The sequence below is a fragment of the Ahaetulla prasina genome, chromosome 6, assembly GCF_028640845.1.
Source record: "Ahaetulla prasina isolate Xishuangbanna chromosome 6, ASM2864084v1, whole genome shotgun sequence".
In the NCBI taxonomy this organism is placed as follows: domain Eukaryota; kingdom Metazoa; phylum Chordata; class Lepidosauria; order Squamata; family Colubridae; genus Ahaetulla; species Ahaetulla prasina.
Window position 1 is genome coordinate 46,949,762 of NC_080544.1, and position 24,503 is coordinate 46,974,264.

General features: G+C 36.3%; 1 protein-coding gene across 15 annotated transcripts in view; it reads left to right on the forward strand.

Moving 5' to 3' along the window:
• Positions 1-24,503, forward strand: part of FGFR2 (fibroblast growth factor receptor 2) — a 173,696-nt gene that overhangs the window by 109,028 nt on the left and 40,165 nt on the right. For 9 of the 15 annotated variants that reach the window (XM_058188393.1, XM_058188394.1, XM_058188390.1 and 6 more), the window contains 2 exons: positions 21,072-21,262; positions 22,541-22,685. In XM_058188393.1, the coding sequence (XP_058044376.1) occupies positions 21,072-21,262; positions 22,541-22,685 (336 nt within the window). The remainder of the gene's footprint in view (positions 1-21,071; positions 21,263-22,540; positions 22,686-24,503) is intronic. The other 6 variants (XM_058188391.1, XM_058188398.1, XM_058188396.1 and 3 more) reach the window with 1 other exon arrangement.

The window sequence follows — 24,503 nt, forward strand, 5'->3', positions numbered from 1 at the left end:
AATAAAAACATGATTCCTAGCTAGTGGAAAAAATTTTTTTATGTACATCACGTGAAACTTTGCCTGTATCAACATTTTGCTGGAATGGAAATAATTCAGGAAATTGAGTCTATGAGAATAGTTTGATGTATTTGTTTTAATTAGATATTCTATAGCTCAGATTTGTTTTATAAACTTTGTATCATTTATCTCTTTCAAAGATCCTGAAGGTCAGTCAGGAACAAATTACTTCCCACACTCCTTGTTAACCATAGTTTGTTACAATGGTTGGACAAAAGTGGGAAGTTGAGTTCTTATTCAACTTTGTGGGAAAACTATGATAACTATGGATTGCTTGATTTTGATATTATGGTTAATTTCACCACAAAGTACTATGGCGTATAAGAGAGAAGATTATAAGGATAAATTACCCCATTGTGCTCTAAAAACAGAATATTTAATGTCTCTTACAAGCCATTAAATGTTCAGTTGTTAGAACATTTAGGATTCAAGGCCAGTATTCCATTGTTCTCTTTTGCATTAAGAATATTCCACAGCTCTTTTAAGCATTAAGAATGTAGGATTCCCTTTATATAAGCAATTAGGTAATCTTGCCCCCCTTACGTGTTGCTACACATCTACTCCAGCATTATTTATCCATGGCTATGTTAGCTGATCAGTATTTGGAAGATCATAGGAAGGGACAAGTACTTCTGTTGCTCATTTTTCCCCCTAATATTTTGTAAAAACATGGCATACCAATAGGAGCATGGGAAGATATCTGAGGGATTGCCTCTCTCCTATGAGATCTGCCTATCAGATCTGGCAGAGAAGAGATGCTGTGGGTCCTGTGGGCTAGGCAGCTACATTTGGTAGGTCACAGAAGGTGGTTCTTCTCTGCCATGGCACCCAACCTATGGAATATTCTTGCCTCTGAACTGAAGTTAGCTCCATCCCTGTTAATGTTTTGGAAGTCCCTCAAGGCAGGTCTATGTCATCAGGCCCAAGGATTCCATGAGTCTGGTGAAACCTTGAGATGCTCCATGGTTATCATTCATTTCTAAAATCTTGTTTTTGATTTTTAATATTTAATGACCATTTATATATATTTAGGAGGTGTAAGGGCTAAGTAGTTAAAGATGCTAAGCTTGTCAGCTAGAAATCTGACAGTCCAAATTCGAGATCCGAGCGCTGCATGATGGGGTGAGCTCCTTTTACTTGCCTCAGCTTCTGCTCACCTAGCAGTTTGAAAGCATGCAAACACAAGTAGATAAATAGGTACCACTTGGATGGGTGTCAGCGTTCCAGAAAAACCTCTGCTCCAATTAAAAACTCTGAGGCAAGCATTTTCTCAAAGTTCCATTTATTAGAGTAGGTATACTGGCACATCTTGGGAAAACCCAAATCTGAGAGTTTCGGGTTTTCCCTCAGTAAATCAAAACCCTCAAAACCATCCCCTCACTCATCAATCACATGCTCCAATCACCACCCATCCCATCTCGAGACAGCACTCCAACAACTTCTCCAGACGCAGGCTCGTCCTGACCTTGACTGATGGGAAGAATGCTATTTTATTTAAATACAAACCCTCAAATAAATACCCCTCCTACTTTCCCACACATGAGAAGGTGGCAGCTTGGAAGCTTCTGGCCTAATATGGCTTCCAAAGATGACAGTGGGAAGGTAACAATGTTCCATGTGCCTTTGGTATATAGTCATGCTAGCCACATAACCATAGACATGTCTTTGGACAGCACTGGCTCCCTCATTAAGAAAGAGACATAAGCACTGCCCCCGAGAGTCAGACATGACTGAACAGGGGAAACCTTTACCTTTTATGTATTTATTGTTTTAATTAATTGTGAGATAATTAATTAACTGCCCAGAAGCACTTCTGAGATGGGTAGCTATATAAATTTGATAAATGAATAAATAAATAAAATACTGATCAAATACTGATCAGGGGTTCTGTAAACTATGAAGCAGCTTATTGAGTAACTGTGATTTCTTAGCTTTTTAGTAACATTGATGTTGTTAAGGAATAGTCTAGAACAGGGGTGCCAAAGTTGTGTCATCATGGTGGCGTCATGTGACATATCACAACTTTCCCCCCTTTGCTAAACTGGGCATGGGCATGGCCAGCGTGTCACACATCTGACCCGTGGGTCTCCAGTTTGACAGTCCTAGAATAATAAATTTATGGGACCTTCTTATGAACATTGTACATTAATGAATAAGGAAGAATAGGAATATGCATGCCACAATGAGGATTCAGTAGAAAACTTTCAAGGGAATGGAGAAAAATGTGTTATATTAAAAATATAGAAGAGCAAAGGACACACATCAAATCCATTTCCCAGATGTTTACTCTGAATACATGTGGGACTGCCTTTGCTGAAAACAAGCTCGGTTGTTCTAGATTTAGCATGGAACTACCATACATCAGGCAAAAGGACGACATGTTCTCCTTTTTGTTCTTTTGTCCTGTATTCATCAAGCATAGCCTTAAAAGCAAATAATGTCTGGATTTTGGAGTGTCTTGGCATTTTTTATTTGGACTCTTATTAAAACAATAGTCATTCAAACTTTTGTATATTATGACAATTGTAAATTGTCTTCTTTTTTCCCCCTTGTCTATCAATGTACTCAACAACTTAGAGTTACGTTCTTTATTTCCTATTTCCAGCACTTGGCTTCAATCCAACTACTTCAAATCTGTGATTGTGTAGTCTGTTGATCACATAACTCGTCATATGTTTCTATGGTGAAAACTGAAAAATGTGTCATCATTGATTTTATACCTTTGTGTTCTTCAAAATAAAGATTTTTGGAAAAATGTTTCAATTGAAAAAAACAGTTGTTCTGATGCTGAAAAAAAGTAATTTTAAATACTTGTAGGCCTGAGTGTGTTTGTGTGTGTCTATGTAGCAGTTTTTCTGTTGTAATGCTTGTCACGTCTTCCAAGAAATTTAAAGAGTGTATCATCCCCTTTTCCTCCCATTTGCCTTCCTTTCCAATTGCCCATGTCCTCCTTTGCCTGTTCAGATATCTTACAAACCTAGTTTAGCAAAGAAAAAGCAGAGAAATTGGTGAAGAGAAGATAAAAAGGAATCAGAGCCAACTCAGGAGATTCTGGTTAGTTGAATATTGAATAGTGGGAAGCAGAAGGGGAAGCCTGCAGTGTTGGCTGCTGAACACCGAGTTTCCAAAACACAAGCTGCTTTTCAACTTAGATGGAAATATTTGGGTGGGGGGGATGCAGAAATGTAATGTATCCTTTAAATAAAACTGTAATGTTCCTGTTCTGTGGAAAGGAGTGAACGGAGCAGGATCATATTAAAGTTAATTTAAGATACCTACCTGGTAGAAGTGCACATACTTCAAAAACAATTTGCAAAAAGTACTTTTTGAACCACATACAAGTACAACATTTCCCTGTAATTTTTTAAAAAGCTGCTCACTTTTTAAAGATTTCCACACAAACCTGAAAGAAAGATATTTTTACAAGTGTTAAAACGCCAGTCTTACATAAATAAAGAAATGTGTTCCGTTTAATGAATGCTAGGGATACACTCTATTTGCATTTGAGTGGGTCTGAAACATTTCTTCCAAACTGCACATGAGTGCAGCCTTAATAATTAGATACGTATTTCTGCTTATGGGTTTTTGAAATGAAACTACTGATTTCCTCTAACACACTTCTTGGTATTAATTGCTTGGTTTCTTTACGGTAAACCCTTCCCCTGATTCTGTTTTTTATTTGGATTTCTATTATTCATTATATTAATTTGGGGCTTTAACAAAATATTAATCTAATTTGATGTGACTTGGGCTTTTGAAAAATTTTTTTATAAGAAATATTGGTTGCAGGATAGAAATGTAACTTTCTTGATCCAAAAATGTAAAAGCAGCTTTGGTTAAAATAAAGTCAGAGTTACATACAGCCTAGCCTGTTGAGACTTGAATTCTGGCAGAGTGATTTGCTGTTGTTGACTAACTCTTTACAGAAGCAAGAATAAACCCGACATACTTATCTTACTGGAAGGGTGGACATGCTGAGACAGGGGGTTGAGGCTGGCAGGCAGGCAGGCAGGCAGGCAGTTATCCATGCATTTATCTATCCATCCACATTGGCGCTTGCCTCTAGGTATTTGGATAATGGTAGAATGAAGAAACGTTCTTTCTTTCAAAGCCTGACTGTGGACTTCACACCTGGCATAGGCTTTTGACAACACACATTAATAATGCTGAGAGAGAGAGAGAGAGAGAGAGAGAGAGAGAGAGAGAGAGAGAATGTGGACAAATAATTAGAAGCAGAGGCTGTGGCTTTGCAGCTTGTCATAGTTTATCAAAGGCTTGTCTAAACTGAATGTGGGGAATCCAGGTGTTGTCATTTGTTGGAGGAATATTGGTTTGACATACTTAGGATTACACTTTTGAATCACAGGGACTCTGATTAGCTCTTATGCTCCAGTTTCTACTAAATTTGCTCTGTTTTTCTAACTACCAATTTCTCCTCCTTACCAGTATCTCCTCCTTTCCCTCCTTGCCCAAACCCATACATCCAAAGTTCATTAAAAATGTATTAATGTATTTTGCACATGTATCCAACTACATAAAGACTTGAGAGCAGGTTTGGTGCAGTGGTTAAGAAATCAGGCTAGAAAAAATAAGATGCATGAAGACATCTGGGTGATCTTGGGCCAACCACTTTTCTCAGCCCTAGGAAAGAGACAATGGCAAAATTCTTATGAAATATTGCCAAGAAAACTGTAAGGAGTTGTCCAATGGCAAAACATATGAAATCATGCTAGAGAACCTGAAGTATTGGGCCACCCTGCTGTTCCTCTCCCATAGTGCTTCCTGCATGCCTACCTGTTTTGAATCCATGAATTTGAGATTCCCTTTCTAAAAAAAATGTATACTTTTTAAGGAACAACAATAATGTGTCATATGGGCACTTCCATGCAGCTACAATTTCCATTCCAGAGTTTCCTCCTGCTTTACTCCACATACAAGTGAAGCAAAAAATGTAGTTTTGTGGAACTTTGTTGTTACAACAATAACAACGTATCTGTGCAATTTGGGTTGCACACTGCAACTGAAGCAGAAACTAGCCGAGCTGCAAACTCAGCCAATATTGTGAAATCAGTCAGGTCTGGAACTGCTTTTGAATTGGCGCAGATCCTATGTAGAAATGCCCTTGCTTTTTGTGCAGAAGGAAAGTGCCTCGTAGCCTTGTTCAGATTTCTTTTTGCTTTCTCAGCCTGTCATGTGAGGAGAGCTAAGTGGCCTCTCACATTTTGATTGCACTGATGACTTAAGCAAACTTAAGCACAATTGCCTACTGCAGAGTTCTAGTCAACATGGCAGCGACTCTGTACAGAGCTGACAATCAGCTGTAAAGCCAATATACATATATATATATATTGCTTAATATCCCCAACTCATTTTGGAGAGTGAAGTGCTGCTGCTCCCTGCTTGAATGCTGAAGTGAATATGAAAGAGGTCTGGTACTCATTTACCCTTTCCAGTGTATTATTACTTTATGACCTTTTCTTGGAAGCTGAGAACATTTAAAAATGTGTACTTTAGGGATTAAGAACTGTGCAAAGCTTGTGTGTAAAGTTAAGCATATGGGGAGAAGTTGTGAATTTTCCAGGCTATTGTAAAAATGTTGAGATAGCAAAAGGGTATTCTGATACTCTGATATTAGAACTTGTTGGAACCACTGTTCAAAAAACAACCGCAATCTAATAAAATATGATGGGAATTTGAAACTAGCTTCAACTTATGGTATATTAGTGATTAGACAGGACTGAGATTTCTGTCTGAAAATTTGGGGAAGTGGATCAGACAATCCCCAGTAAATAAGAATTAGGTGGGCTTACTATTTAATTTAGTATAAGAAAATTTCTTGGTTCCTCTTGTAATAAAAACTATTTAATTATAACATAATGCTATACAACGCTCCTTTGTGGATTCTTTTATACTGAACAGAACAGAATAACGAGTTGGAAGGGACCTTGGAGGCCTTCTAGTCCAACCTCTATACAATTTCAGACATATGACTGTCCAATATATTCTTAAAAACCTCAAGTGATAGACCACTCACAACTTCTGAAGGCAAGCCATTTCATTGATTAATTGTTCTAAATGTCAAGAAATTAATTCCTTAGTTGTAGGTTGAATCTCTCCTTGATTAATACTATCCATTGCTTCTCCTCCTGCCTTCAGGTGCCTTAGAGAGTGGGCTAACCCCCTCTTCTTTGTGACACGCCTCAAATACTTACCTTGTATTCATTTAGTTTGTTTTATGTTTTAATATAGATTAAAGCTCCGGAGAAGAAATGTTCATATATCAGCCCAGGAATGTACATAGTCCTTGATTAATGATCATTTGTTCAGTGACCGTTCAAAGTTATGACAGTGGTAAATGAGGGGACTTACAACCAGTCACAACATCCCTGCAGTCACATGATCATGATTTGGGTGTTTGGCTACCAGCTTGCAATTATGGAATAGGCCAGTGATGGCTAACCTTTTCTGGACCGAGTGCCCTAAGCGTATATGCCCGAACCCCTCAAAATGCGATGTGTTCATGACCCCGCTGCACATGTGCATGCACCCGGAGTGCACCACACCCCGTGCATGCACGTGTGCCCCCCCTGCACGCCCTCTGCACATGCACAACAGAGACCCGAATAACAGCTGGCTGGCAGGAGGCACGCATGCATGTGTGGCGCAGCTGAACTGGGGCAACAGCTTGCGTGCTCACAGAGAGGGCGTTGCGTGCCACTTTCGGCATGCGTTCCATAGGGTTGCCATCATGGGAATGGCCATTTGCCAACTTCACTGCTGGCTTTCCAGAAACAAAGCCAATGGGGAAGCCAGTAGTAGGTGGCAAATAATGATTACGTGACATTATGCCTAATGACCACACAAGATTTCCCTAATGACCACAACTAGAATTGTCTGAACAGCTATTGTTAAGTTGTCAAGATCATATGATACCACACTTTATGACTGTATTGTTTAACAGAGTTGTCAGTCCCAATTACCATAATTAACTTGAGACTATCTGTATATGTCAGCTATATAAAACCAAAAATACATTTCAGGCTATGATTTCAGCTAGAGCTACACACATGGCACAATCTGTTTATTTTAACAGACCTGGCCTTGTAGCATTATAGACCCTGCTGCAGTTGGAAGCTGATGCAGCGATACTACATGAAGCCTAGGTTTTCTTTGAGTTGACTTGTCTGATGTTCATCTGTAAACATTCCCAAAAGCTGGGTCTTCTAAACAAGGAGGTTGCTAGGAGAAACTTACTTTTTTCTCCCAAGTTCCAGCTTCATCTATGAGAAATTTGGTTTTTCATTTTACATTCCAGAATAGTTCTGTTTTATCCTTTTTCAAAAACCTAATCCTTAAGTCACACTATTGATTGTTTTGTTTCACATTTTCCTCACCCAAGGGATGATTTATTTAGTTTTTTGCTCCCTCAGAAGTTCTAAAGGTTTGGTTTTGCCTATGCCATATGAGAGATCTCATTGGTTAACTTGAAGATTAGTAGAATAGACATTACAACCTTTTTTTCCTCACCAGAAACACATTTTTCCTCTAGGGAAGCTGATGGAATTCATACCACAGCAGTATAACAATAGCTTTGGTATTGGGCTCTTTCCCCACCACCCGCTTCACAAGGGCAGACTGGTATTAAGACCATCAGCCAGCGATGACAAGCAAGCACTTTAAAACAAGAACATTCATGTCATCTTCTGCCAGTTTCTGACTGGCTGGTGATTAATGCTATTTCTTAAATCTCTTCAATGCACTCACTAATAAAGAATGCATTTTGATGTTTATTTGGTGAAATGCTGTTCAGAATATATTGTAGAAATTACTCTTTGCTTTACCAGCTAATTATAACTCCATTTGAATAATAATGATTGGTGAGGAGTCTTGAGCTTTGTTTAATGCAGGGGTCTCCAACCTTGGCAACTTTAAGCCTGGCGGACTTCAACTCCCAGAATCCCCCAGCCAGCTTTCCTGGCTGGGAGTTGAACTTAAAGTTGCCAAGGTTGGAGACCCCTGGTTTAATGCATCATTTTTGCATACAGAATTTGTTTTTAAAGGAATCTGAGTTATTAAAAATCTAGTTATACCGTTTTGGTGGGAATATTCTCATGTTTATTTCATTCATTTGTGCTGGTTTTTGGATATAGCGCTGGCTGGGTGACATAGTAGATCAATCTTCTCAAATATGGTGCCTCTCTAATATGACCCATTTAGCATAGCTTTTAGCCTTGTTTTTGAAAATTTGGAAAGTAAATTTGCAACATACAAGTTGTCTTCAACTTATGACTACAACTGAGACCTGGCTTTTAGCCATTGAACAAAGTGGGTAGTAAGAAAGATACCCACACAAGCTCAATGATCACAATCCTGGCTTTCCAGGATTGCAGTTGTTAGCTGGCCATGCAGCTTGTAAGACAGAGGAAGACAGGCAGCTCTCCTCCATGCATAGAAGGGAAGTTCAGTGGCAGGTTGGAGAAAGGAAAAATAGATTTTTGTGATTCAAGTTTTCTTTCTCCAGTCCACTGAGGAGTTGCCTTTGCCCCTCCATGCATGGAAGGGAAATTCAATGCTGTGCTGGAAAAAAGGAGCTCAAGTTTACATGACTTAACTTCCGTTCTCCAGTCCAGTTCAGCAATTGCCCTTCTGTCTGTGCTTTTTAAAAGTCCATCATAACTTTGAACGGTTGCTAAACAACCGGCTGTAAATTGAAGATTATCTGTATTTTGCACTTATGCAAAACTATTTCTAGGCAGATAGTAGCAGATAAAAACAATATGGTAAATAGAAGAAAAGTGCTCATAAAAAGCTCATGCAGCATATTAGATTTCTGAAAACCTTAGGTGCTTTAAGCAGTACCAGCATGGTCCTTATTTATCTGCACAGCCATGGTGTAATATGGGTTCTCTTCCTAGTTATACTTTACATATTAAAAGTACGGTATTACACATTTTACTTCATGTGAAATATGAAACAGAAACAAAAAAAACTTCCTAACTTGCACATCTAGAGCAATAATGGACAAAGATAGGAATCGGCATGATAGTGCCTAGAGATACAACCACAACACACAGTTGTTAAGTAAATGTGGCTTCCCCATTGACTTTGCTTGTCAGAAGGTTGCAAAAGGTAACCACGCAACCCTAGGACATTTGCAAACATCATAAATATGAGTCACTTGCCGACTGCCTAAATGTTGATTATGTGTCCACGCTGCAATGCTGCAATGGTTGTAAGTGAGAAAAATGGTCATAAGTTTTTCAGTGTCATTGTAACTTTGAATGGACACTAAATGAGTGTTGTATTATCAGAAATAATATGCCCATTGATAACTCATTTGGTACCTGCAGAAATCTGACCTTTTGATTTTAATTTTAGAATAGGCATGCTGAAAACCAAAATACCATCTTTTTATCATCAAGTTTATTGTGACAGGATGTTTGGGCCCCAAAAGATCCCACTGGGATGTTAGAAAGCATCCAGACAAGCTACTTTGCCTTCTGATAAATGGATGTTTTGTCATTAGATATGCCCACTTTGGAAGCCATTTTAAGAATAAGAAGTCTTTCATTGCAGCTATTCTGTATTTGCATCCATCATATGCTCTTAAAATTTTGAATGTAATTTTAACTACAAAAGGTTGCCTTGCCCTGATCTACTATATCCTTGTAAAAATAAGCACCATGGATATCTTTAATTCAGTTAATTAATTAAATTAAATTGTGACAACGTATAGACTAAGCAACTGAATCCAGCGACCAAATCATTACCTCTTTTAATAAAAAATGTTGCCATCATAAAAGGATGTCTAGAATTAGGTTTAGCAGAAACATCTACTTTTACTTTCCCCCTTTCATAATGAACTTGGACTAAAATGGTAAAGGGAAGCTCTATTTAAAACTCACTTCTGCATTGCTTTACTAAATTGGAATTAAGGTGTTATTAAAAGCTTTGCAGATACAATGAGTGCTTCTATAGAATATCTGTTGAACATTTGACTGAAGTGCTAGCTCATAAACTTTCTGAACTATAAAATGATTGTTGTCAATCAACTCCTTGCAATAATTTCTCATCAGTATTAAAATGAAGCTATAGTGTTTTACTTCCTTAAAGATTGTATCATTTGCTAGTTGGAAAAATATTGAGTAGTGAGGATATTGGTTGACTGTTAAATATTTAGCTACATTTTAGAAAATAGCTAAATTAAACTTAATTAAACTAAACTAATATGAAGCTCTTACTCCCATGGAAAAACCAGATAGAAAAAGTGTTCTTGATGGAATTGCCCAAATAGGTGAACAGACAAAGATACACAATTAAAAGCCAGATTATGCTTTAAATGGGATGTGACAATGTGTGGTCCTCATGATGTTGTTGAATTCAGCTACCCAATCAACTTGGCCAAGGTAATGGAAGAAGAACCGAAGGGCCCCATATTAGCCACCATTCCTATATATGGATATAATAAATTTATTGTTAATATTACTAGACCTCTGGGATTACTTTTTATTATCTTCTGTTTTTATTATCTTCTATTATAAAATATACCAAGTAGTTATTGGTATAAAAGCTGTCAATCTTCACTGTGTGGGAACTGTATTTTTTCTCTAGATAGGTAGCATACTAATTTATATATTACTATAAATCAGAATATAATTTGATTACCATAGCACTTGAGTAAATCAACCAGGCATCTGATGAAGTGAGCTGTATCTCAACTAAAAATTATTAATTGGTAAAGGTACTACCTGGGTCTCTCTTTTTAAATAAGCCAAATCATGCTTTGGGCTATACAATTGTAATTTATTTAATAAATGTATGGTTAATCAAACCATGATTTAGTGCCACGATTGACTCTATTCACCACATTTAATCCACCTTTTAAGTAATGTGCGCAGAAAGCTCAATTAATTGTTGAAGGTTTTGCAGAGTTTAAGCTCCTTGTTGAAGAAATCATATGCCAAAAGTCATGAAAAAGGGACTTCATGCTGCAAATTAATAAGTTCTCTATCAATTCTTGTCCAGTGTTTCTTTCCTTAAAATTATGAGATAATTAAATGCAAGGAACCAACTTGGCTGTATATTTTAATTCAGTTTCTTCTTTCTCCCTTTAATAAGATACATGACCTCAAATGTTAACAGTTGAGACCTTTTGCTATTCTATCGCGAGCTCAAGACACATTTATTCATCTGTGCAGGACTGGCTTAGATTTTAAATTTTACAGGGGTTTTAAATTGATTTTAATATTTATATTTCTATTTTTAATAATAGGGCATTGGAATAAGTTTTTTAAAGATTATTTTAATTTTGTATATTGATGTTTTATATGCCTGTGAACCGCCCTGAGTCCTTTGGGAGATAGGGCGGTATATAAATTTAAATAATAAATAAATAAATAAATATCTTAAGGAGTTTTGTAGACCCCAGTCTTTTCACAATATCTTGCCATACTAGGTATAGCTGAAGTAACTTTGATAATTCTTTGCTACCATCTAGAAAAGGAGTCCAGTTGCTCAAAGTCCAGATATGGTATGCTTAATGTTGACATGATTCTTAAAAGCTATTAACAAAAAGATTGCAACTGCCCCTTGGTCTGCAGTCTAGTAAGAATTTAACTCCTATTTTCTTACAAGAAAAATATGATTTAAGGATGTAAACTGATTATATGGCAAATAACATTTCACCTTTAACATTTTAACTCATGATATGGGTTGAAATATGATTTAAATTTTCTTTTACTATACTACACTATTTTTTTGTGCAGAATAAAGGCAAAATCTTCATTAATATTTATGTTGGAGATATTTTAGACTTATATTATGTAAAATTAAAGCCTATCTTACTGATTTTACATTTATTTCCTGATATAGCCCCAAGCATATTTTATTAGCATGGACGTATTGCTTGTACTTGTTTACTACCAAAGCAGCACTTGAAAAATCAACATTACCCCTTCATGTTATTGAGCAAGTTGAATTATTGTACTATTTTCTTTATTTGAATTTATTTTAACATAGTACTGATGTTCATAATTCATTGTTAAATGTCTCTGTTTTAATGATATATAAAGATACAAGGATCTTGAGAATTTTGGGTTACTGGCAAATATGCACTGCTACCAACTAAACCAAAGGTTTTGACCCTATGGCCAATTTTAGGATTAGAAAAATGTTCATATACAGATGTCGCGGTAGTAAAGAATCATCTAGTAATACATAAAAGAAAATGTATTTTATTCTAGTCATATAACAATGATTATCCAGCATTGAAAAACTATAATCTTCCTTACTTAAACAAAGACCATTGATTCTATCACTGTTTTTAATATATGCCAGTTCTCGTAAGTACCACTATATTAATCAGTGAATGCTAGATTATATCCATAATTTAATTAGTAGTGTGACATTTTAGTTTGTATATTGCATTTTGTTGTTACCCTTTTTCAAAACACCACCAAATACTCATTTTCTTTATTAGAAGAGATGATGGTGGCATATCATGCACAAAGGCAAAAGAGTATTAAACATGGATAAACTTCAAGTCTATGTCTTACATAAAAAAATGTGCTAGACAAGACTGGTCATATAGCAAACTAGTGGTATACAGTGCAGACTTTTTTGCACTAAAATCAGGAATGTGTTGCTTATGTGTGAAAACTTTCCAAAACTCTGGGAAACCTAAGGAAGAAAGACACTTATGTGGGGACAAGTTAAGAAACTACCTGTACACATTGAAATAATGTGTGAAGTGATTTGCCTGGCATACCACTATCATAGATCTACCACAGATCTTTGCTATCTTTTTGAAATGCATGAGAGGTTAATGTATGCATATACTGTGTGTGTGTGTGTATGTGTGTGTGTGTGTGTGTGTGTGTGTGTGTGTGTGTGTGTGCGTGCGTGTATGTTCACAGAGCTCCTGTGTGTGCTTGCTTTGAAAGGGTCTCTTATGTTGAGAAATTATCTTGTTTCTCTATTTTTTTCTAATAATATCTTGAATGTTCAATTTACACAACCATCCATTCAATCCAATTGAATTGAATGCAGGAGTTGACCAGGCTGAGCCCGAGTGAGGGTCAAATGTGTCATCAGTCTTGAGCCCTTCATGGAGATCAAAGTCCAGCCATCTTGAATTCTGTAGATAAGTTGATTCTTATCTGCCGCCAATTTGCTTTGATTGTTAGTAGTTAAGATTCTTTTTTTTTATTCATAAACATTTTGAATACAGTGTATTGTCAGGGTATATCATTTACAAAAGAAAAACAAAGAGAGAACAAAAAGAAACATTAACACATATACTGGTAACAATAGTAATAATGTAACAGAATAGTTTTGGCTAAATTTCTCTTTATATTAGCTAATTTATAATTCTGTTAATTATATTGGCATATTTATAATTATAAACCATCTTTATATTTAATTCATACATAGCAATAATGTTTCTTCATCTAATTTCTATGTCTTACCTCTAACCACTCATAAAATTTATTCCATTTCAAGTAATATTCTGTGTCTTTTTTTTTTTTTTTGCATTTATATCCCTTCTCCGAAGACTCAGGGCGGCTTACACTATGTTAGCAATAGTCTTCATCCTATTTGTATATTTATATACAAAGTTAACTTATTGCCCCCCCAACAATCTGGGTCCTCATTTTACCTACCTTATAACGGATGGAAGGCTGAGTCAACCCTGGGCCTGGTGGGACTAGAACCTGCAGTAATTGCAAGCAGCTGCTGTTAATAACAGACTGTCTTACCAGTCTGAGCCACCAGAGGCCTTCTTTGTCTTAGTAGTTCAGATTCTTGCAGACAACTTTAAACTTATATTCATTTGAACTCCTAGGACTCCTGATTTTGACATTGTATGTGGCTAAGAAGTTTTGCTAGGAGCCCATCATTCTATGATCTCCATGCTTTCATGGCATGTTGAGAATCATCCGAATTATCTGTCGTAACAGCAAAGAAATAACAGCAAACATACTGAGATCACCTTTTTAACAAGCGATATATATATATAATTAGTGTTGTTTGGTTTCATTTGGTCATTAGCATTTGTTGTCATGTTACCATATGTTCTTAATACTTGATGATAGCTAAGTGAAGCTATATATGGGATCCTTATTCAGAAAACCTGACACTTTTTGTGTTGTAGCACGTGAGCATGAAATCTAGTCTAAAAGTTATTCTTTTGTCAGATTGGAGTTATTTATTGTTAGATGAATATTTGGAAAAGCTTAATCATTTGTATACTAAAGATTTGTGTTTACTTTTAGCCATGCACACCCAGAGCTACTTTTATGTAAATATTTCTGTGATTAATACAGTTTAGATTCAAAGAACTCAACATTAGATCAGCTGTCATATTTCAGTTGCATTGGTATATGGATCTAAAACTTGTGTCAAGCTTAATACAAAGGTTGGGGAGGGTATCCTTAAGATATGGGAAGATTCCCCCCCCTTTCCTTATTTTTCTTCTTTATTTAAGGGCAAGGAGTAAGGTCACTAAAAGAATCAAACCCTGATGTGGGTCAATGAAACATGAGGCTTGCTGACTTTCTAAGTACACTTTAAATAGTGTTCTCCAAGGTTTCATTTTTGTACTGTAGACAATTGTAATATTTTTGGAAAGGTAGAATGCTGTTAAAGAACGATCAGGTTTTTTTGTTTTTCCAATCAAAGAAGGATAAGAGTTACGAAATTGGATCTTATTTATAAAAGGTGGGAAATTTTATACATTATTTCCACCACTGTAAAAATAGTAATGTATACCTTATACCACAATTTTCACTCTGTTTTTATGCGATCTATTTCTACAGCTGATGAAGCAGAACATTAGAAAGGTAAAACATGAATCATAAGTGCAAAAGCTGGAAGGATGCCGTTTCATTTCTGATATTTTTTCAAAGCCAACAGTGGAAGTAGATCTGGGAGCTCTTCTTGTGTATCATTTCATGCAGGAATTGTGTGATTCGACTCCTGTTTTGGACCTTGAGGGAGTTCTCATCTAGCAACTGCCAATTTAGGGACCGTTCACAGTCATTGCAATGATGAAAAAAGTAACTTTATGACCAGTCTTTGCATTTATGATCTTTGCAGCCCTGAAGTAAAATCCTAAACACAGCCAGAATTAGTAGTGACCGTTTTGCTTATTGATCAAATGTCAATCTCAATTATAGTTGCTAAAGGATTAATTGTTTCCTGACTGGTCTCTGGTTTGATTGCTCATCCTTAAATGGTTTTGATTTTATCTATTTCTCCCCACCCACCCCCATTGTATTCTATGGATATTATTGAAACTGCTTTCTGATTAGGACAGACATGTTGAAAGGCAGGATATACATGTTTAAAATGCATTAAGAAAGACAGAAATGTTGCAAATAAGAATGGAATGTTTTGTGCAGCATCTTTTAATACTTCTTTAGTCCCTTCTCTAAGCAAATTCAGTCTGTCCTGGAAATACCTGCTGAAAGCCAACAGATACAAAACACATTAATACATTACATACGAAAGAGCAAGATTCGTCCATTCTTGTCTTCCATTCCCTGCTCCTGTCTTCTTTCCAGTTGTATCTGAGATTTCACACTCATTGCTTATGGGCTTTAGGATTTGCCTTTGAAACTTTGAGGGCAAGAACCGAGCGTAATTTTTAATAGAGATTCTTTCAAGTAGTCAGTGCCTGGCATGAAATTCTGCTTCCACGGAGTTAAGACCTAAGCACAATTCCACATATAGCTGTGAAATCATTTAAAAACAAGCTTTCCAAGGGGCACAAGTTAAAGACAGCTGCTTTGTACTGCAGTGCCATTGCTGTATCAGCAAATACATTCCCGGGAGGCATTTGTGATGGCCCCGCTGTATGAAAGATTTCATTGTTTGGCAGCGCTGTTGCTTGCTATTTAAACTCGGGATTCTACTTTTGAGTAGAATCAAAGATTCCCCCCAAACATTTGGCATTTGGACACTATTTAAATTTTTCTGTTAAATAGATGTACCATTAATAAATTAAATCCTTTTTGTTTTTATAGGCTGCCACAATCAGATTTTTAGAAAAAAACAACAACCTAGGAAGGGATCTTTTATTGTGAGTAAGAATGTTACAACTTCATCTTTATCTTAGGAGGTATACCTCTCAGTCCAAAGTTTTAAGGATAATTGTTTCCATTAAAAAAAAATCCCTGGTACACTTACATATGTATAATCTGCTGAGTATTTAAAGAATTAAATATATATGGAATCATTTTTCTTCCCAATGAACAAGAGGGTCCTCACTGAAAGGAGATATTTACTGTTTGGCAGTTTTGGCACATTGTTTTGACTACAGGTAGTCCCCAACTTACAATAACAATTAAACCCCAAAATTTTGTTGCAAAGGAAGGAAGGAAGGAAGGAAGGAAGGAAGGAAGGAAGGAAGGAAGGAAGGAAGGAAAAAAGAAAGAAAGAAAGAAAGAAAGAAAGAAAGAAAGAAAGAAAGAAAGAAAGAAATTAATTTAGATTCAAAAAAGCCAGTTTGGTGTTCTCCCAAAAAAGATTCTTGGAAAAACACCAACATATATCATGTTGTGACACTAAAAGATGGGTGTGAATAATCTATTCCTTTTACCCTGAGTACCAAGTCTTTGTAGCTCCAAACCACAGGATGATGTCATGTGTTTTGTGATTTGCAAAACCGTATGTTGGGTTGATAATGCCACAAAGAAGTAATAATAAGAATATTTGTTTTTTGGAATTACAGCAATCGGCCATGACTTAGAAGACTGTGTTGTACAGTAAGTTAGGGCATGTAATGATTTCTGTGCAGCTGTCTTGCAAAAGCAGTCTAACTGGAGAATGCCCAAGATTCTTAGAAAATATTTTTCCAAACTGACATCTTTTAAATTGTAAAACATGAATTTTTACTTTTAAGCATTTTGATCCTTGTTAAATTTTGTGTGTGTGTGTGTGTTTTTATAAAATATTGTGATGCATTTTGCAGAAGTTCTACAGTGTTAAACTCAACTTTGGATGAAAAGAATCAATTTTATGCTTATAATATTGACATTCTAAATTGAAATTAATACTGATAGAATATTTTTCTCTATTTTCAATAATCTAAATCAGGGGTCTCCAACCTTGGCTTAAAGTTGCCAAGACTTGTGGACTTCAGTTTTGCTGGCTGAGGAATTCTGGGAGTTGAAGTCCACAAGTCTTAAAGTTGCCAAGGTTGGAGACCCCTGATCTAAATGATCTAAATAATAAATAAATAAAACAATAGAATGTTAATAATCTCCAATTAATATTTATAAACATCACTGTATTGAAGTGATGTATCAAGGTTTATAACTACATAAACGGTTTTCGCCGTGAGCTAAAAACACACTTATTTATTTATTTATTTATTTATTTATTTATTTATTTATTTATTTATTCATTCATTCATTCAAGCGGGACTGGCATAATAGTTTTACTATTTAAATTGGGTTTTTATTGTCTTAGGGTTTTTAAATTTTTAAATTTTAATGTCAGCCTTTTTTCTGTAATTTGCTTTGTTTTAAATTCTGGTTTTAATTGTATATATATTGAGTTTTATTCTTGGCTGTTCACCGCCCTGAGTCCTTCGGGAGAAGGGCGATATAAAAATTCAATAAATAAATAAATAAATAATAACAAGAAATGGGGAAAAAAAGTTTCCATAACCTGATTGATGTCTTTTAGAACTGAAACTGAAACATGCAGAATTCTGCAATGCAGAATTATCCCAGATGGAATAAAGCTATCATGGACTACACAGATCATTTTGTTTTACTGTGATAGATTTGAAATGATACTATACTTGTCTACTCTGTACTTCGCAGGAATCCTGATTACCATTAAGTGATTACCATCATATTTAGCTATTAACATATTAACATTAGCCTTCCTTCGTTCCTTCGTTCCTTCGTTCCTTCGTTCCTTCTTTCCTTCCTTCCTTCCTTCCTTCCTTCCTTCCGTCCGTCCATCCATCCATCCATCCATCCATCCATCCATCGTTTTGCATGTTGTATTGATGTATTTATCTCAATGTCTGCACTGGTTTCAAATGTAGAACATAAATACTACTTAATCAATGCATATATAAAATCTTCCATTTTTATTAAATGTGGTAAATACATCATCACTGGTAAAGTGATAATCAAGTCTCAGTAACTAAAAAAGTTGTAATTGATGAAGTTTGCTATAAATCTTTGCTCTATATTTCCTGTGAAACTTCTTTCTTTGCTCCTTTAAGGATAATGTTTCAGTAGTAGTTCAGTGTTAATTTGTAAACAACATAATCTAAACTTAACCCACAACCTACATTAAACCACAAATATCTGCCAAACAACCTAGCCATACTCGTCAAAGATACCATTGAGAGAGAACAAAAACGTCAAAATGCTATATTATTTGGACTAGATAACACCAGTGAACCAGATATCACTAAGATTCATAACATCATTAGAAACTATAATACACCCACCATCTCCCCTGATGAAATAATCGAAGTCTCCAGAGATGGACCAGAAAACAAAAACAGTGATGGTTAAGTGGTGCCTAGATTCTGCATAGTCATCTGCATAAATGAGACCAGCAAACAAAAATTCATTTATGCTATAAATTCAATTGCCAGAACCACCCCAACCACAGCAAACTTCACGGCCTGATCTATCATTTCTGCAATGGATCTGCTCCCACGAACTCCGCACAGAACTCAAAAGACGGCAAGATGAAGGTGAATCCAACCTATACATTGACTACCATGCTGACTGCATAAAAAGAAAAACCTACAATCACTTGCCCAACATCCAACCCTCCATCACCCAAAACATCCAACCATCCATCGTACAGAACTTTCAACCAGCTATCATCCAAAACTAGGTACGCACGCCCCTTATTTCCTCTATATCAGCCACTGCTGAACTTAAATACAAACTGATAAATGCAAGAAGCATTGTAAACAAAATGCCTGAATTTCTCCTCTTGTTAAATACTGGTACATTCGACATTATATTTGTCTGCGAAACATGGCTGAACTCATCCCTCCCTGACTCCATCATTTCAGAAAGAGAATATCATGTTTTCTGGTCGGATCGCAAAACCCGCAGGGGAGATGGAGTGGCTATCTTTTATAAAAAGTCACTGAATCTAAAAAATATTCAAGTTGCACATAAACTCACTCTTCCAGTAACTATCACCTGCGAACTGTCCTTTAACATCACACTTCGCTTCTTACTATGCTACTGAACCCCCGACTACAACATCGCACATGCAAACAAGTTAACCACACTGCTAACATGGGCTGCCTCTTGCCCTTATCTTCTCATCTTTCTGGGTGAACTCAACCTACCTCTTATTAATTGGAAAATAAATGAATGTACAACTGAGCTCATCCATACTACCCTGTACAATGCTGTTACAAATCTAGGTCTTGATCAACTAGTAACTAACAACACAAGACTCAACAACTGCCTTGACCTCATCTTCTGCAACAACGCAAACTCAATTTATGGACTACAAATAAAAGAACCCTTTTCCAACAGTGACCACAGCATGATAGACTTTTGTGTCAATATACGCGCTTACAATAATCTCCATAATAATAGTATACCAAACTACAACTTCAAAAAGCCAACTATGATCTTATAGATACCAACCTTTCATCTCTTGACTGGCAAATTCTATTCTCTAACTGTATCACTGCTGAAAACCACTGTAGTGTTTTCTTGCTTGAAGTCAATAGAGTCATTAAACTATACGTAGCACAAATCACCACCAAAATCAGGAAAAACAAATTACCCATAACAATAAAAAAGCTCCAATCCAAAAAAAAAACCTCCGCGAAAAAACAAAACTGACTATGTAGCTAACTTTAAAAACTGCTACAAAAATATATGCCACCAAATAAGGATTCAATGCACCAATTACCATATCAAACAAGAAGACCTTCTGCGTACAAAATCCAATCGCATTTTCTATAATTTTGTAAACAACAAACTTAAAGACTCGAGATCCATCCCACCCCTAAAAAGGATCAGAACACTAAATACAAGCTTGATGGACATGACCTTGTAGATGACTCTCAATCTGTCAAAGACCTTGGAGTTCTCATATCAAATGATCTAAGTGCCAAATCCCACTGCAACAACATCACCAAAAGGCATTAAGGGTTGTAAACCTAATCTTGCATAGCTTCTTCTCCGGAAAGATTACACTACTAACTAGAGCATACAAAACATTTGCTAGACCAATTCTCGATTACAGCTCTCCTGTTGGAACCCACACTTCATTTCGGACATTAATACAATTGAGCGTGTCCAGAAATATTTTACAAGAAGAGTTCTCCACTCCACTGTTCACAGCAAAATACCTTATGCCACCAGACTTGAAATCCTGGGTTTAAAAAATTTAGAACTCTGCCGCCTTCGGCATGACCTGAGTATAACTCATAAAATCATCTGCTACAATGTCCTTCCTGTTGAAGACTACTTCAGCTTCAATCGCAACAATACACGAGCGCACAATAGATTTAAACTTAATGTGAACCGTTCCAGTCTTGATTGTAGAAAAGATGACTTCAGTAACAGAGTTGTTAATGCCTGTAATGCACTACCTGACTCTGTAGTCTCATCCCAAAATCCCCAAAACTTTAACCAAAGAATGTCTACTGTTGACTTCATCCCATTCCTAAGAGGTCTGTAAGGAGCGTGCATAAGAGCACCAGCATGCCTACTATTCCTATCCTAAAGTTCCCTTTGGTTGTATTCAATTTGTGTGGTTATTTCATGCTTATACTTATATATTGTTGTGTTTGACAAAATAAATAAATAAAAAATAAAATAAAATAAATCTTGAAAGTATAGCTTTTTCTCTGTTTGGTTGTGATATTCATTCATCCAAAAGTTTTTTCATGTGCACTAACACTTATCTTGGCCACATTAATGAATTTTGCATCTTTGTATGCTCATTTCTCTCTTTTGTATCTCCCCCCCCCACCCCCACAATCCCTTTCTTGATAGAGAGATCACCACACAGGCCTATCCTGCAAGCTGGTCTACCAGCCAATACCTCTGCAGTTGTTGGGACCGATGCCGAGTTTGTCTGCAAAGTCTACAGTGATGCCCAGCCTCATATCCAATGGATAAAACACGTAGAAAAGAATGGAAGTAAATATGGACCAGATGGATTACCACATTTGGAAGTTTTAAAGGTAAATTTATTACTATTATCATTATTGTACATTTTTGAGACAATAAGTAATTATTTTACAAATGTTATTGTGAAATGGAACCAAGAGAACAAATTCATTTGAATGAACTAGAACGTTTTCATTTTACCTGTGCGAAAATGAGCTGGCACTCACGGGAGTTACCGTTTGACGTCATCTGGTGACTTAACAATACTGTCCACTCTTGACAGAAACAAAAGCAAACATTTGTTTGGCAATTTACCCTTTACACAACACTGTTTTTCAATCTCAGCAACTTTTACGATTTAGGGACAGGCATACTGACTAGGGATTTCTGGGAGTCGAAGTCCACATAATTTAAAATTGTCAAGGTGGAGAAACACTGCTCTAGAAATCCTTTTATTTACTAGCAAAATGATTTATTTTTCAGATCTCATTATTTATTAAGAGAATAGCCATATCCTTTTCTTAGTATTACTTATGATTATTATTATTTTTTGCAAAGAATATTCAAAATAAATACAGAAAACTATAAGGTAAAGGTTCCCCTCGCACATATGTGCTAGTTGTTCCCAACTCTAGGGGGCCGTGCTCATCTCCGTTTCAAAGCCAAAGAGCCAGCGCTGTCCAAAGACATCTTCGTGGTCATGTGGCCAGCATGACTAAATACCAAAGGCTCACGGAACGCTGTTACCTTCCCACCAAAAGTGGTCCCTATTTTTCTACTTGCATTTTTTATGTGCTTTCGAACTGCTAGGTTGGCAGAAGCTGGGACAAGTAACGGGACCTCATCCCGTTACGAGGCACTAGGGATTCAAACCACTGAATTACTGACTTTTCGATCGACAAGCTCAGCGTCTTATACTCTGCCTTTAATATTCAAGCCTAGGGGAACAGTAAGTGGCCTTCTGAAATGGTCATATTTGCTGCCAAAGAATGTTGGCAGTGCTGGTTTTACCGAATGTCAGAGATGTTGAAATGTCAATTTTTCACCACCCTGTTGTGAAATTTCTACTGGGCAATGAACTTTCAAGTTGGCAGCCACTGATTTACTTACAAAATATTGTTCTGCTATGAAATAATAAGAGCCCGGAATCTAAGGAGTTGGCACCACTCAACTGTTGGTCTACTCAAGAGTTTTTCCGTTCTATTCTCTTTTTAAAAAATAAAATAAGTATAATATTTATCTACTCATATGCTAATTGAAGACATCTTCAGTATTTTGGTGGCGGGACCATGGTGGTGTGTACATTTGGGGTAGCAGTTACATTGTTCTCCTGTGTTATTGGTCTGTTCTAGCATTCGGGGATAAATAGTTCCAATGCTGAAGTGCTGAAACTGTACAATGTGACAGAGGAGGATGCTGGAGAATATATTTGTAAGGTCTCCAATTATATAGGGGAGGCCAACCAGTCTGCCTGGCTTTTGGTTCAGCCAGATAAAGGTAAAAAATGTCTGTTAAAGAAAGCTGGATGTAGAAGCTGGAAAAGTGGTGCTTTGGGATTCTACAGGCAGCTTCTAGGATAACTCTATGACCTTGGTGCATTTATAATCCTGTCTTGAAGATGCAACTGGTTTTACTCCAGTAGCCATGGAAAAATTCCCACAAACAGTATTCATGTCTTTTTAATTATCTGCTTCTGAACCCTTTTGTATTTTTCTTTGAAGCATACAAATATATTTGTCCATATATATTTTCTCAGCATACTCTGAAGGACTCTAACCTCTGACTTTCCCTTAGTTTCGTTCTTTGACTGTGTGTCTACCATACCCATATATTTACAAAGACCATATATCCTTTATTTTAAAAGGACAGATCTTTGTTTCAGGAAGCTGCCCTTCAGATTTCTTTAACTTAATTATTTATTTTCTTGGTTTTGCTCTTGAATTTTTCTTTGTGAAGCAACATAAACCTTTTTTATCCTCATGAATCTCTTTCATATTTCCCATTTTTTTCAGGTTTGCCCTTTCTCTTTTCCAAGAATATGTGGTGACTATACCTACCCTATTAGTCACAACTAGTATTTGGGATAAACTTAAGGACTAAAGAGTAATCATGTGGGTAGCATATACTAACTAGACTTTTTCTCCATGGTATCAGATCTGAATTCCTGTAGATTCAGTTCAGCATAAACTATTTTCCTGGAAATCTAATGCTGACTACATTATTTAAATACTTGAGCTGTACAAAGCTATATACGATCATGTGGCTCTTGTTAATAAAGTGACAGACTTGGTAGCCATGTAAAATCATCCTGCTCCGATGGTCAATGGACATGAATCCTCTATTGTTAATTCCATTGTTCATGTGCACAATAGAACAGTAAAGCTACCATGTTGATTGTTTTAGAACATTGTTTAATTTGAGATTTTTTATTTTGCCCTTTGAGCAATCTTATTGTTTACCTTGAAACATTGAACCAATAGAGTAGATTTAGTATGAAAAATGGCATTGTATCTCACTGTACTTGGTGTCCATACCAATAAGATCATTTTAGTGAACACTGATTTGTACATGTTTACGATACCATATTTCCCCAAAAACCTGTCTTATATTTTTTTGAATCTTGAAATAAGCGCTTGGCCTTATTGCCATGCGCTCAAAAGCCCGATAGGGCTTATTATCAGGGGATGTCTTATTATGGGAGAATAAGGGTAATAGTGTCAATTCGCAAAGTTTTCCTTACCTGCTCCGGACAGGTACAGGAACCCTGACAAATAGTGGACACAGTGTAGGCACACCAAACAATCTTAGATTGACTTCTCATCTCTATTTGACATGTTGTTTTGTTCTGTTATCTACTAGCATAACATTTAATGATTTTGCCTGAGAGGTGTTTTTTTTAAAAATAACTGTTTGGCCTCTATCAAAAGTATAATGAACATACTTCCGTTTGATAGTATTATCTCTTAGTTTTCAACTCTTTTGTCTATGTCTCTGATATTCCTCTTTAATTTGAAGAATAATCTCTCTCTCTCTCTTTTTTTTCTTTTGTGCATTTTATGTTTCTGTGCCATTTTTAAAAACAAAAAACAGTTTGTGGTCGAATTTTTCCATGTTTGTTTGATTGCATGCATACTTAGGTGGTGAGTGTAGGTTTGGTGAAGGGTATACATGATTTATTCCTCTCTAAGGTGCGCTGGGATCTGTTGGTAATTGCCTTTTGGTTGAGGATTTGTGGATGGGATCTCCCCACGGCGGTGAAATTTTGCTTCTTCGGAAGTGCCAAGTTCCCGTGGTCCCATTTCCCATCCACAACAA